This window comes from Photinus pyralis, unplaced genomic scaffold (assembly GCF_008802855.1).
Source record: "Photinus pyralis isolate 1611_PpyrPB1 unplaced genomic scaffold, Ppyr1.3 Ppyr1.4_LG5, whole genome shotgun sequence".
In the NCBI taxonomy this organism is placed as follows: domain Eukaryota; kingdom Metazoa; phylum Arthropoda; class Insecta; order Coleoptera; family Lampyridae; genus Photinus; species Photinus pyralis.
Window position 1 is genome coordinate 20,871,416 of NW_022170596.1, and position 14,531 is coordinate 20,885,946.

Here is a 14,531-nt window from a genome sequence, read left to right on the forward strand (position 1 = left end):
GTTTCCCTTACATACTCGAGGTACAATTTCAATTCAATATCATTCTCCAGTAAAAGGTAGCTTGCAAAGCAAATAAACAGAGATAGCTAATTTTCAGTAAAAATGTAAAATTACGTTGGAATTATGTGTTCATCTTAGGCTGACCAATGTATTTCACAAAATATAGGTTCTTGAGGCAGAGTTGTGCGTTGTTTAAAAAATAAAACCAAAACCTTTAGTGAAAATGGTACTCTCAGGTTACCTGTCATTCGAAATTGTGGTAGTGAACGTTTACATTGCAACACGTCAAATTTGACAACTGTTTGCTACCGTTTTCATAATTTTATCGCGTTTTGCTACATTAGCCGATAAAAAATCCGTTAGTTTCATAACAACAATTATAGAAGCATAACTTCCGTCTCGCTCACTCGCTGCGATATTCTACGTCAAAAGTTCTATAACCCAAAAATGCCATCGGGTTTACCAAGAAAAAGTAAGCATTGATTTTTTAAATTTTCCTTTATGTCCAAATAGCAATGTCCACTTTGTTATTAAAAGATCGCGACATAGACAACTTGTTACAAATAACTACCGAAACATTTTTTTAATAATCTGTCAATAGAAGTCGTTATTTCAAAACCACCGTCTGTTAAAATTTCGGAAAAAACCGCCTGTAACGAAGAAAGTGCACATACACGATCCATTATTTGACGTGTGATTTCAATTCGACATTGAAGGAACACCTTCAGCTAACATTTCAGAAAAAGTAGTCCGCAAATAAGAAAGCTATTACTGCACGTGTGCAGTGTTAGGTGGCTAGGAAAAGGAGAGCTTGATTCAGAAGATAGCTAATACTTGACCCTGGCGTTACATTTCTTTTCATTCCAAGTGCATAATGTATCAAATTTCATTCAAACACCTTCATAAATAAAAAAGTTTGCAATTCAGTCCATAAATGGTAGAGATGCGAAAAAGGCGCTCTGAATGCTGAATCGATTAGAGGTTGGAATTGCATATTATATGGCTAGAGCTATGCCCATATTGAAATTCCGTTCATAACGAAAAGAGATATCAAAAGGGCCTATATTCACGAACTGATCTACAAATTTGATAAAAAATCCACATAGAAAATTTCATCGTAATCGATCCTTTCGTTATTGAAATATCGTGCTAACGGACGGGCGGACAGGCACCGAAAAATTATAAACTCGCTTTACATTTTCACTAAAAGCTTTCTGTTATAGTGTAGATGTGCAGGTTCTACTGTATTTTGAGTTAAATTACTCGTGAGATCGATAATTTTAAACTTTGCTAATAAAATACTGATCTGCATTACCAAAAATGCGCTTTCATTATATGCATATGCTGATTTACAACTTGTTTTTTATAAGAATAGATAGGTATATTATCTTACAATGCATCATACAATTTCTTATGGCATCTAAATCTTTTTCGAGTGGTGCAATTATGGTGAGTTTAGTATATTTTCAATGAAAAATACGGTCGAGTCGAGAGAAGAGACAGTTAATCTTTTATCTATATAAAGTTTTTTTAAATTTGGTGTGTCCTTTTCTCGATCGGTCCTGAACCGAATCTCGACCTCTGGAACATATTTCACCCAATGTTTCACTTGAAAATAAATGGGCCGCTAAAGCCGTAAATATGCATGTTATTTATGTTTATTTAGTTATGAGGGGCTTGCATGTTTCAATGGGAGCTTGAATTGTCTTATCTGTACGCAAGGACCAAAAAAAAGCAAGACGGCTTCTTGTCCACACATAGGAGAAGACACAGCAACGAATTACATTCACGTCCTTACCCAAACCTAGTATTAAGGGTGTAAATTTGTCTGTTTTGATGCATTGCAGACTGCAGAGCGGGATACACCAATTTACCCTTTACCGTACGTCTCCCAAGATTAATTCATAGGTCACATTTGCAAATTCGAATGGAGAACAGAAAATTAGATCATTCAAAGAAATTAAGCTTTAAGTCGTTTCGGGGGTTTATTTTAAATAAAATTAATCGCCTCCACATTAAATGGGTAACATGGAGAGTGACATTAACTGAGGCATAATATCCTAAAGCCCTCTTTTTCCATATCAGTTCAGTACATTTAATTGCATTCTGTTTTTCCGCCGTCGCTGGTCGCCTTCCGGCCTCCTAAAATGTACACCGAAGTATTAGCAGTCACTTGTTTCAGACTTTCTTTTATTATTGGATATATAGCCATTGAGCACGTTCCAGAAGCGGTGGAACTTTTATCGTTGAATATGCGGTTTTTAACAATCGTCTTGTGAAAATGCTTCACTTTGACGAGGGTAATATTCTACAAAAAAGCAAGTATCGGAAAAGAAATTATTCATTTGTATTATTTAAATGGGTGTTTTCCACATAGAACTGAATCAATACCGTTGGATAATAAAACTAGCATGACTAACCTGAAAATCATTTTAAATGCAATTTCCGAATAGAGAACTGCGGTACTTACCTTAGTTACCATACTTTCGTTATCTAAGGTGTTTGTGCACTGATTTCTACAGCCTTGTTAGGTAAAACTGTTTTTGTGAAAACGAACCTCCGTCGTCTCTCGTTTCGTCTAAATTTCATATTAGATTAACAGCATTTCATCCCTCGTCTTGAACTGAAAGGTTTTCTGCATTCGAAAAATACGTGCGAGTATTATTTGCAACAAAATGTTTCCTTCGCTCAAAATGCATTCTCATATATACCCTGTACTTTTTTTACGGGCCTTATAAAAAATAAAATTCATGATGATTTCTCCGAAACGAAACGATGAATTGAAAATCTTTCTTGAAGAGCTTAAAAAGTGTCAATGAGAAAGCATGATAAAGTCTTTAATTACGCATCTTTTGTCTAGCTTAACCATTGTCGTATCTTCTAGGGTTTCGGAGAGTCCCATGATAGACATCTTTTTCTTGGACACACTGTATATATTTTTTTAAAAACCATACCACAAATTATATATTGCTTTTGTTACTTGTTGGTACAATTGTTTTCGGGGAGAAGAAATTGTGATATTGTAATAATAGATTTTTGTAAAATAAAATTCAAGAAATACGAACTGTTAGCATGTGTCTTTAAGGAACTATTTCCAAGATCGTTTTAGGATTAGCTACCTGCTCCTAGAATAAATGTAACTATTTAATTACTAAATTGCAAGATTTTGAATTATTATTTTTAGTTGTCGATTAACTGCATGTTGTGTAATTCTGGAAGTAATTTTCAATTGGGTTAAACACTTCTCTCTCATTTTAGAAATTTAATTGAATTTTGGTGAATTGGGTAAGTAGCGGCTATTTTCGGTTAATTTTGCGTTTCATGATTTTCTATTCGTTTTATATGGAATTTGAACCAATTTATTTCTAAACCGTGGTCAAACTTTTATTTTTCAATGTTTTTTTAAGAATTTGACACGGAATTTCTTTATGGTTCCACTGTAACGAAGCACCCGTTTCCAGCCTTTAAGTTTACCCGCATTGTGATCAACAACCGGCATCAAGAAGAGTTTTAAGTTGTGCTGCAATTAATCCGCTCGCCGTTTGCAACCGTTCTCGGTAAGATATTTCAGTGGATTTTGTTATGTGTGAAATGTTTTGTCATATAGAAGAAGAGGGTAAATTAATATTTTAGAATTTCAACCACTATCAGCCATTAGTAGCAGGTTTTATTTTCTAGGTAAATTAAAACGAGCATTGGAACTGCAAGGCCATGCAGGTTTATGCCGATATCAGCTTGATGGATCTGACCCCGCCAATTGATCTCAACATTGCAATTAACAATGGGTACCCATGCTGATTTTGGAGATTTCAATTCGGTCAATTGAGTAAGTGAAATTAAAGTCAAAACATAATCAAACAAACGAAACCATAATAGATCACGAATTAAATAGAAATGTCAATTTCGTAACAAGCTGACTGGTTGAAATTTTGGGAATCTCATTATTTTTAAATACATCACTGGGTTGTTGCGGGGAATTGTATCTATTGTATTTTATCGCTTTCCTTGAATACTTCCCAGTTTCATATGAGGAAGTTTTTTAAAGAAACTGAGTAGCGCTCAACTTTATGGGGAATTACGAGGAAGCTTACGGAGATTTTATATATCGCTTGCCCAACTAATGTCCTGTTATACATTATTATTGGCTGTTTCTGCGGCGGGTTCGAGAAAAAGCAGAGTCATCTTAACTCACATAAAATGACAGAAATATTTCCTCCAACTAGCCGTTCATAAAGATGGCTCATTGCAAATTCCGTTGAACCTATTTAAACGAGAGATTTTCTTGTTAAAAGTTGCGGAACAAAACGAAAAGTACGAGAATGAGGAAACCAAAGCAATATTTTCGCTCTCTTCGCGAGATGATGCCTTTAGCTGATTTTTGTTATGACCTCTTACATTTCGTTAATTCAACTCCACGGAAAATAATAAAAACGATATTACATTCGACCAAATGTGCGATGGCTCAACAATAAACAATGACCTATTTTGCAAAGCACAATAAAATTCGCTATTTTCCACAATGCGCTCATTATCTAACTATGATTATAATAACACTACACTTTTACGCCATCCCCAAAGTGCCATGTGTGTAAAAGTCCTCGCTGTAAAAGGGTAGAAATGTGGCCGGAGTTCTGACACTAAACCTGAATTACCCCAATTCAATTGACGGTCGAGATCCTCTTTCTTTCTCTGAACGATTTTACTTTACATTAGAATTTATGCACATTTCTAACAACACGGGCAGCCGTTGTTTCTAATTTAGCTTACGCGCCCTTGTGTAATCGAGCTGGTATTGTCTACAATTCAAGCAGAAACCTTTTATTGGCTCTAAACTAAAGTAACCCCTTCACTCGCAATTGTTATCATGTGTCTGGATTGTAAAATGGTGTTTGATTCGCCGAAGGGTTGGTTAAATGTTACGGAATTGAAACTAATTTTATAATTGTGAATTTACTCTAAAGTTCAAAAGTTAAGTCCCCTTATAAAACATTAAAGTTCTCGCGAGTGCCTCTGAAAGATTATGTAACTAATAGGGTTTGGCGTCACTTTCATAATTTAAAATCAATATTCACAAATTTTAGAAACTTTACTAACAGAGTTACCTAAATTACAGTACCACTCACAGTTGTTTCGATGCGTGGCTTCTCTCATTTTCTCAAATTCTAAACATAAGCCAGTTGTCATTTGATTAATACATATATTGTGTTTGGTTATATAGGTAATTGTAACGTAAATTTAATTACGTGATTTTATTCATTACAACTCATTAACAATACACCTATAAGTCTTGAAATAAATGGATTTGTAACAATCGAATATTGTTTATCACTCACGAATACACAATGTATAACTGCGCGAACCATCTATTACTTCGTCGTCAAAATTAGTACTGTCGCAAACCGATTTGCTTATATGTAAAGTCGAGTGTTCTCGAAATTACGTCACATCCGCCTTCGTTCTTTATCGCGGATGACCTTTTATGGTGCCCCGATGTCCATCGGGACTTCTGGAATATGCGTTACTTAATGCTCTATTATTTGTCGGCATGCTTACATTAAAAAAAGTAAGAACATTATTGTAATTTATTCGTTTTTTGTTTGACTTAAACAGCCACAGTGTTTCTAGATACATTTTAACTTTTTGGTTTTGCGGAAAGGGTTTCTCATTTAAAATCATTTTTCTGGAATGTATAAATAAGTATTAAAAAACCTTTCTGGTTCAGTTTTCTTCCCGACTGTTGTTCGTCTCTTATTCATTCCGTTGAAAACTTTTTAATTCAATAGTCGTCCTTTCATCCACTCAGTTTTATATTTCATTGTCTTTATAGTACGATTTTTGTGTAATGTTGATGGATTCGTTTGCCTTTTTATGGATATATTTGCCTATTTTACTACAGGAAGGCCGTAAAATAACGTCGCTACGTTGTGCGTCTTCGGATGTCGTATTCGATTTATATTTCTCTTTGGTAACAGAAAATGAGAAATTGTATATTCCTCCTGTCAGCATGGTTTTCATCCATGTCCTACATTTGAAATTAAATTCCTTATCAATTTTGCACATGTCCGTAGACTTTAATGTCTAAATAAAAAAAGAATTGATAAGACAGTTTGGAGATTTGTTTAACTTATTGTATTCGGCGTATGGACATAAATATTACAAAAAAAAAAAATGTAAAAGAAATACATATTTTGTAAAGCTGGAGGAGGTAATCAATATGAGCAGCAGACAGTACGGGGTGAGATCGGTGTGAGGAGGCATAAGACACGGCGAAAATTCGGTAGACGAGCGTTAAGGGAGCTAATAGCGAATGTCGTTTTTGGACGAAATTTTGGACAAGTTTGCATGTCGTTCGGCGCGGCGCGAGTGCGGCGAGGGCCACCTTACGCCTACAATCATTTTTCGCCGACAGCCCTTGGCATGAGGAAGCAGCATTTTGAATGCTCACAGTCTCCAAATATTACCATACAGTATGTTGTTACTTTTTCACAGAAAGCGCTAACATTTGAAAATGCAGTCGAGACTCCAAGTCCGGTTGATGTTTGGCTTAGTATAACAATAACTGTTTAATTGTGCAACTTTTCCCTAACTTGACCATCGTCGTATCTTCTATGGTTTCGGAGATCCCGATGAAAGACATCTTTATCTTGGACACAGTGTATATCAGATACAGTAGATCAATGCCCAATGTACCAAAAGTAAATTTTTAGCGTATTTTTGGAAAAAATACGCTATTATATTCGTTATGGATAGCTGGCTGTCCGACTAAGATCTCAGGAATTACAATATAGCTAGAGGCTTCAAATTTTCACTAAAAGCTTTCTAATGTAGTGTAGATAGATGTGCAGGCTCTAGTCTATTTTGAATTAGATTACTTGTGAGATCGATAATTGAAGAAAATAATTTCGATATGGTTTTCGGAGGTGCGATAATTTTACCGTTAGATAGCGCTACCAGTATAACAACTTAATTATTAGCGCATTTTTGAAAAAGAAATACGCGATTATATTCGTTATGGCTGACTGACTGGCTGTCCGGATGAGATCTCAGCAATTACAATTGCTAGAGACTTTAAATTTTCACTAAAAGCTTTCTGTTATAGTGTAGATATGCAGGCTCTAGTCTATTTTGAGTTGGCCCAACGTGTAAACACTGTTGGCATTGACCCAAATTATTTGGACCAACTAGTTGGCCGAACGTGTACAAGGGCCTTTAAATTTAAAAAAAAAACATAGACCAGTACTGAGATCTCAAATCGCCACACGTAACCAATTTATTTTTATTTTCGGATTTAATTATAATAATAATAAAGATGTTTATTCCCTTTTCATTTTACAAAAAAAGTCAATACTTAGGATGCAAGGAGAAAAATGTTCCAAAACCCACGTGGGTATTGCCGCGTAACACAAAGTATTGAAACGATGCGTTGCCATCGAAAGCACACAAAATGTCGAATCTGCATATTGAAGCACGTCCACGTCCAGAGAAAGAGAGGAGTTAAATAAGTAAAATAAAGTTTCAAAGAAATATCTCCACAAATAAGAAAGATGGCATGCCTCCACATAATTTTTACTATGTGCGAAATGTTTGCCTTTACTAGAAGCATCTGTGGTTCAAATTTCAAAGAAATATCTCCATAAATGAGAAAGTTGGCATTGCGCAGTCACTGCGCATGCCCACATAATTTTTACTATGCGCGAAATGTTTATCTTTACTAGAAGGATCTGTGGTTAAAATTTCAAAGAAATATCCCCATAAATATGAAAGTTGGCATTGCGCAGTCTGCGCAAAATATGGAGTTAAATGAAACTGATTGAAATGGGCAAATATAGACCATAACAGCTATCAATTAGCGAAAACGCGAAGTCTCTAGGTGGCCCAGGGGCCGAGATCTCGATGGAACGGACGGACCGACGAACGGACGGACGGACGGAAACACGAGCACATAAGCTTTACCTCAACTTCGTTGTGTTACGCTAAAAAATCAATTTTAATTTCATTTGCATTTCTATTATCTAACGGGAAAAAATTATGTTGACACGCAACATTACTTTGAGGCTATAAACTGATAATGGGGGAGGGTTTTCAACAACCTTATCATTTCCTCCCTAATTCTCATCCTTTTTCCTTCCCCGTTTAATAAAAGCACTAACAATTTGTCAGTTATTTATTATATTAAATTACTCTGTGCTATCAATCGGCTCATAGCAGAATTAAGACCATCGCCTTCCTTTTATTTTGTGCTTGTCTTATTCTGCCTTTTAGTCTTAGATTCCTCGACGACCAGAGGGCAGTTCTCTAATACTTGGTCCCCAGTTCCAATAGAGCAGCCCTTGGCTGAGACCCCGTCCACTCAAAAATAAAGGCAAAAATAAAAAATTAACAACAAAATAAATGAAAACCCAATGCAAATTTTGATTCTCTAAATGGGGTAGTAAGAAAATGGTCATTTCATTTAAAAAAACTGAGTTTTTAGTTTTTGAAATGTTGAATTTGGATTTGCATAGGTGCGATCATACGCATCTTTTTTTAAGTGCACTAAAGGAGAGCGTTGTTCTTTCTCTATGTACTGGTAAAAATGGGTTGCCATAACTACCACCACAACCGTTTTCAAGTAATCAATTTTGAAGGTACGGTCTGCATCCGCCATTTTTCTGTTAAAGTCAAAATAACTTAAAAAACCATAAATTGTAGATTTCGGCATGTGGGTATCAAAAGAACCGAATTTTCGCGTAGAATAGAAAACTGAAAAATAGAGGTTGCCATTTAACATAACGAAGTTACTATCTACTTCCGGTATTTCCGCAAGTGCCACCAGTTTGAAAATATTTTACATCGATTCGGCCTTCAGAGTAAGTACAAATTTTCCAAAAACCTACCTATTTAGCTTTCCCAGAAACGTTTAACTAAAGCTCCCTATCCATCCTATCCATAGTTGTAAAGCTAATCAAATTAAAATTCCTTGCTCCTTCCTTTTAGAGTAAAACTCAACCCTAGATTGCACCCAAGTCGAGCAGAATTTGTATCTACTTGTAGTAAATTATAGGATTCAGTATAGTAGATTAAAATCAATTTCTCCGATTTTTCCTTCGTTTTGTTTCATCAGGAAAATATGAGACAAATAATTAAGTAGCACCAGTTTATTTACCTGACCTTTTCATGATATCCTTTATTTCTTTTAATAAATTTATTTTTGATACGCACAAAGAAAAGGAAAAAAGGAAAAGGTCAACGTGTTTCAGTCCTCCGACACCCCGAGGGGTACCGGTTGCTCAGGGTTTTCTGACCCTCGTCAGTCAGAGAACGGGAATGTAATGATGGGTAAAATTAAGGATCGGAACGGAAGGAACAGAGTTAGGGCGATGAGCAGGAAGAGTACTGCTCCAGATTGCAACATAATGCCTAGCGAAGCTAGGTACGTCTGAGGAAAGCCCTCTGACAAAACTCCAGACAGAGTAGTCGGCAGCGAGATTCGAACTCACAACCTCCCGAATAGTAGCCTGCAACGCAACCACTGCGCCACCAACTTCGGTACGCGCAAAGAGGGAGGGGGCGGGGAGCAATGTGTCCCAGAGCATAAACCGCTTTATATATTGAAATAACCCGTTGCTAAAATTGATGACGACAAGGGGGTGTATTCCAGAAGCATTATGAAGATCGCTTTTTGCAAACGGAAATCTCCCTACTATTGTAAGTAATACCTTCCCTCGTACCTTGCAATCCGAGCCCTGAGATTTATTCAAATCAATTTAGTCGAGACTTAAATCTTGTCAGAAAGAGGACATATTGTTTACAAATAAACCGAATGTCAATTTTTTTTTATTGGAAGATCATTTCCTCAGGTCATGACTTTTTCCAATATATGTATATGTAGATATAGGATGCTAATTTTCGGATGGAAAAAAAGCTCCCTTTATTGAGCAGAAAAAATTTTTTTACCATAGAAGTTCCAGATGGGGTCCGTGGACCTCAAAATGCGATTTAAAAAAATGTCTGCGTGGTTATGTGTACCGTCTTAGCCTTCTCAGAGATTTGGAACTTTATTTACTTTTGTGAAAATCGAGATTTTGCGCGCAAATGTTCCAAAGTGCCAAATGACGTAAATTAAACCTGGTAGGCGCATACGGCTTACGGTTTTAGCATAGGTCTGGTTTAGGTATAGCTCCTGACAATGAAAATAGTAGAACATTTTAATTTTTCAGCGCAGTATATTATAAAATCAGCATATTTGATCACCTGATGTGTGGTAAGTTGCTCAATCTTTCAGCTGCCTTATCCGAATTTTTAAATCCAACAGCTTATGGTAACCATAGCTGTCCAAAATGCAGTAGACCAAAACATGATGGTATATAAGATTTCTATTTTTGCGACATCCACTTCTCAAGCTTCAAGACTCGTTCCACGAACTTGTAGCACAAAATTAGCACGAAAGAATTTCGATTGTTACCATGAAGTTGAGAAGTGTGAATTTGGATTATATTAGTTAGTCATATGCCCGGTTTCACAAACGATGATTAAGGTTAATCATTGATTAAAAATATTAAAATGTTAGCCACCTTTGATTATAAGCTTAGATACTTTTCATTCTAATATTGTTAATCGTTGATTAACCTTAATCATCGTTTGTGAAACCAGGCATTATTTTCCCAAAAAAGCAGGTTTACATTTTTAATTTAATGGTCATAAGCGAAAACGAAACGTAATTATTGTGTGTTTTTGAAACAATTCGTGTGGAAAGATTTTGAACATTTGGGATCTAAATGATTGAGGATCGTTTGAAAATATGTGCTGTTTTAGACACTAATATAACACCATAAATTTTGATTTTCGCCGTAAAAATAGAAAGCCAATTCGTATCATGGGCGAAACTTTCCTCGTCGTTCATGCTGAATATGAATACATATTTACAGCACGTTTGTGTATAATATTCAAATGAAACGTATTTTCGAAAATTGTTTCTTGTTTAATAGTCAACCGTTGTCCCGGATAAAATGAAAAGTTTAAAAGCCCTCACAAGAACTTCCGCAATAGAATGAACATTTAGAAACAAATTCGCGCAGAATTTATACCATTTAATTTGAAGTTAAAGTTAAAATCTTGGTTTTAATTTTGCTCAATTAAGAAAGTCAAATTCAATAATTAAGAGATTCCCACCCGTTTTCTTCTTATTTAACTCAATTAAATTAATCATCAGCTCATTATTTGCTGATGGATGTTCAACTTGCGTTTAGTATAATTGGCTTTACCTCGTGCTGTGCCGACTTGCAGAAAATAACCCTGTTTCTCTGTTGGACGCCGAATGAAAATATTAGCGTAATCTACAAGAATTAGTTAAAAAAGAATTAGCGAACAACAATGGACAAGAACGCATTTTTCTCTGATATATTTTTTAATAAGAGGCTTAAATTAAACATTAATCTTAATAAGAAATTATGAGAAACTTACCGGACTCATTACCGGAAGCGCGACCTGATTTTCCATCCGAGTTCCACTCTTCCTCTGAAACAAGGAAATAACTCGATGTGATTACAAAATTTCCAGAACACAATGTAATTAGTTTATTATTAACTTTTCTCAAAACGAGCGAGGCTGTTTAAACAGAAAAGTTGGGCATAAATTAGAGCAATAAACCTACTTTGAATATTTAAACTCTAATAATTTATACCTGAACATGTTTCAGAATCTGGCAGTTTATCGTCATCTTCGTCGTTATGGCAGCATTGACTACATCTCGAACACATACCACACCACAAAATTTTGACTATGTTGAAACTTTAATAAGGCTTAGAATTGTGGACCGCGTACAGTTACTAAATCTATAACGTGGAATATTAAAGTACTTGCTGTTATTTACGCAAATTAACTTCATAGCGAGGCACCATAATGGATGCTACCCTACTTTGGCATTCCTAATTGCTTGCCTAACTTTCATCATATACTACACGTGCTGTCAAAGGCTCTAAAAAATTTCAATATACCACTACCACACCATTATTACTGTTCGCCACTCTTAAGTTTATATCTCGAAATTAAATTACAAATTCATCTGGCAATGTAAAGGGTGGAATATCTTTCGTTTTTATATCGTACATTATTCTGAACTGTAATAAAATGGTTGACGAATTGTGTACTCAAATGCGTTACAACGAACACGTAGGCGCAGATATTAAACCAGAAACATGGATTAGAAGTGCGTGATTAACTTATAAATGTTGAAGTTGGCAAACAGAAACTACTTAGGGTTGGAGGAAAGGAAAGTTGCGGATTTATATACACTTTCTGCTTCCGTCAGTATTTAATAAAACGTGAAATTTAAGCTGCTGATGCGATAACCCCAAAATGATTCTGGAAAAGAGGTACTGAAAGCTCAACATACATAGATCAGAAGCTTATATTTTACTATTGATCTAGGCTCTTGGAGCTTTTCCATTAAATTCTACTTACAAAACCCACAACACTGTCGAATAAACGACTATTTCGCAGAGATGATCCCAAGTTTCATGTTAGATGCTGCCAAATTACTTCATAGCAGCATGGCGCAAGTACGGAACCACAAAGGTAGGTACCAAAACATGTGAAAAAATTCCTTCGAGCCGGATTTGAACCAGCGACCTATGGATTTCAATTTTGATTTAATCAACTACAGTCCACCGCTCTACCAACTGAGCTATCGAAGGTACAATTTACTTCAAAACAGCCTTTCACTAAAAGCGAAAAACTAGGTCATTAGGTAAACCAGTTCCATTACCAAATGCAAAACGATACACCGAAACTCGTTTCTATACGAGTGAATTAGCACAATTAACATTCTTAAACAAATTGAAACTGATAAAACGTTAACTTATTTTATATCCAATTTCGTTTTTTTACGACGATAATTAAATTCAATAACCAAGGTCTTGTGAAGCATAGTCAATTTGTCTAAAATGTCATATTTAACTCAAACCGCCCAAATACGTATTGAACGTACTGAAACGAAAAAGGAGCTTGCGAGTATAACCTACACCTAATTTACCCCATTGGGAAGGACCATGGTGTCCCAGGTGCGAATCGTTTTGATCCCATAATTTATCAATCTCCTCTCACACACCAGAATCCAATTAGGACGACTATATTATCGAAATGACAAGACTAAAACGTCATGGACCCTTCTCAGTGGAGAGAATCGACGGGACCAAGCTCCTTCATACGTTTGGGTACATTCTAAACGTATTAGGGAGGTTGTTAGTTAATGATTCACCATGTCCAAGGGCCAATTAACAACAACAATTAACAAATTGGATTTAAAATTAACTTATCAGTTTTAGCTGACCTTTCCAAATTCCAACGATCGTAGATCACAGGAAATTTGTATAATCTCGTGTTTACATTATTAAGGCTACAAAAAAATGTAATAAATTAATTCAATCGTATAAAAAAGTTGTTGTTTATCATTTTGCATTAATTACTGAGTTACCTAATGAACTAGTTCTTCGATTTTACAATAGTGAAAGGCTGTTTTTTTAACAAAATGTATACCTTCGATAGCTCAGTTGGTAGAGCGGTGGACTGTAGTTGATTCAATCAAAATTGAAATCCATAGGTCGCTGGTTCAAATCCGGCTCGAAGGAATTTTTTCCATTTTTTGGGCCATTGAGATATCAATTTTATACACTATCGCACTCACTGGTGCAGGCGTAAACCATGAAAGGAGCAGTATTTGCACTTCAGGCTTTAGGCTAAAGGAAGCCATTGACAGAAAAATTGGTGAGGCTGCTGAAGGCTTCGCCATGGATGGATCAATCATAAGATGGATCCGCGTTATGCAGAACAGAGTCATTATATCCCCAATCGGGATGACGGAGATAAGCTCATCGGTTACTAGAGGATGTCCACAGAGTGAAGTGTTGTCTCCACTGATGTTGTGTCTGGTGCTACTCTAGACGGACTCCTCGACACCCTGAACGACGACGGAGCGTAAACTCGCGATGGCTAGAAAGTTTCCAAACACCGTGAAAAAGCTCATGCAGGGGGTTCTTGAACAGACGAAGAGGTGGTGCAGTAGCCATAGCATCTCCGTTAACACGGGAAAAACCCAGTTGCTTTCATTTACGAATAGACGGAGAGCCGACATTGATTGACTCACTATTCGAGGACGTCAAGTGAGTCTGACCAGGTCAGTGAAATATTTGGGAGTCATCATATACTCCCACCTGACCTAGAAAGGGAACAGCTAATAAGAAAAAAGGTCACTGCATGTCTATGGGCATGTAGAAGGGCTTTTAACTGTACATGGGACTTTAATCCTCGACGGGTATTGGCGATAAAGCCAATAATACTGTACGGTGCACTTGAAACTATGAAAACAACGCCAACCTTGGCCATGGAGGCACTTCTGAGACTAAAGCCTCTACATTTAGCCGCGGAGTCAGAGGCTTGGAAGGTTTCCATACGGCTAAACGATTGGGGGAGTGGAAGGATCGAGCCTGCCTTGGCACGGCGGATCTGGGAGGAAACTCTTTCTCGCAAGAAGGGATGTGATCCGGGCTGTCTTA

The 14,531-nt window shown here is 36.3% G+C and overlaps 1 protein-coding gene and 2 non-coding genes across 3 annotated transcripts in view; 1 reads left to right on the top strand and 2 right to left on the bottom strand.

Moving 5' to 3' along the window:
- Positions 1 to 11,187: 11,187 nt before the first annotated feature.
- LOC116170615 overlaps positions 11,188 to 14,531 on the bottom strand; it is an 89,641-nt gene continuing 86,297 nt past the window's right edge. Inside the window, exons 3-4 of the mRNA XM_031487119.1 lie at positions 11,443 to 11,496; positions 11,188 to 11,315 (exon numbers count right to left, since the gene is read on the bottom strand). Coding sequence (XP_031342979.1) covers positions 11,188 to 11,315; positions 11,443 to 11,496 — 182 coding nt within the window. The remainder of the gene's footprint in view (positions 11,316 to 11,442; positions 11,497 to 14,531) is intronic.
- Positions 12,582 to 12,674, bottom strand: Trnay-gua. The gene is made up of 2 exons: positions 12,638 to 12,674; positions 12,582 to 12,617 (listed from the first exon to the last, which is right to left on the bottom strand). It is a non-coding gene; the product is annotated as a tRNA-Tyr (tRNA).
- Trnay-gua lies at positions 13,515 to 13,607 on the top strand. Its single transcript has 2 exons — positions 13,515 to 13,551; positions 13,572 to 13,607. It is a non-coding gene; the product is annotated as a tRNA-Tyr (tRNA).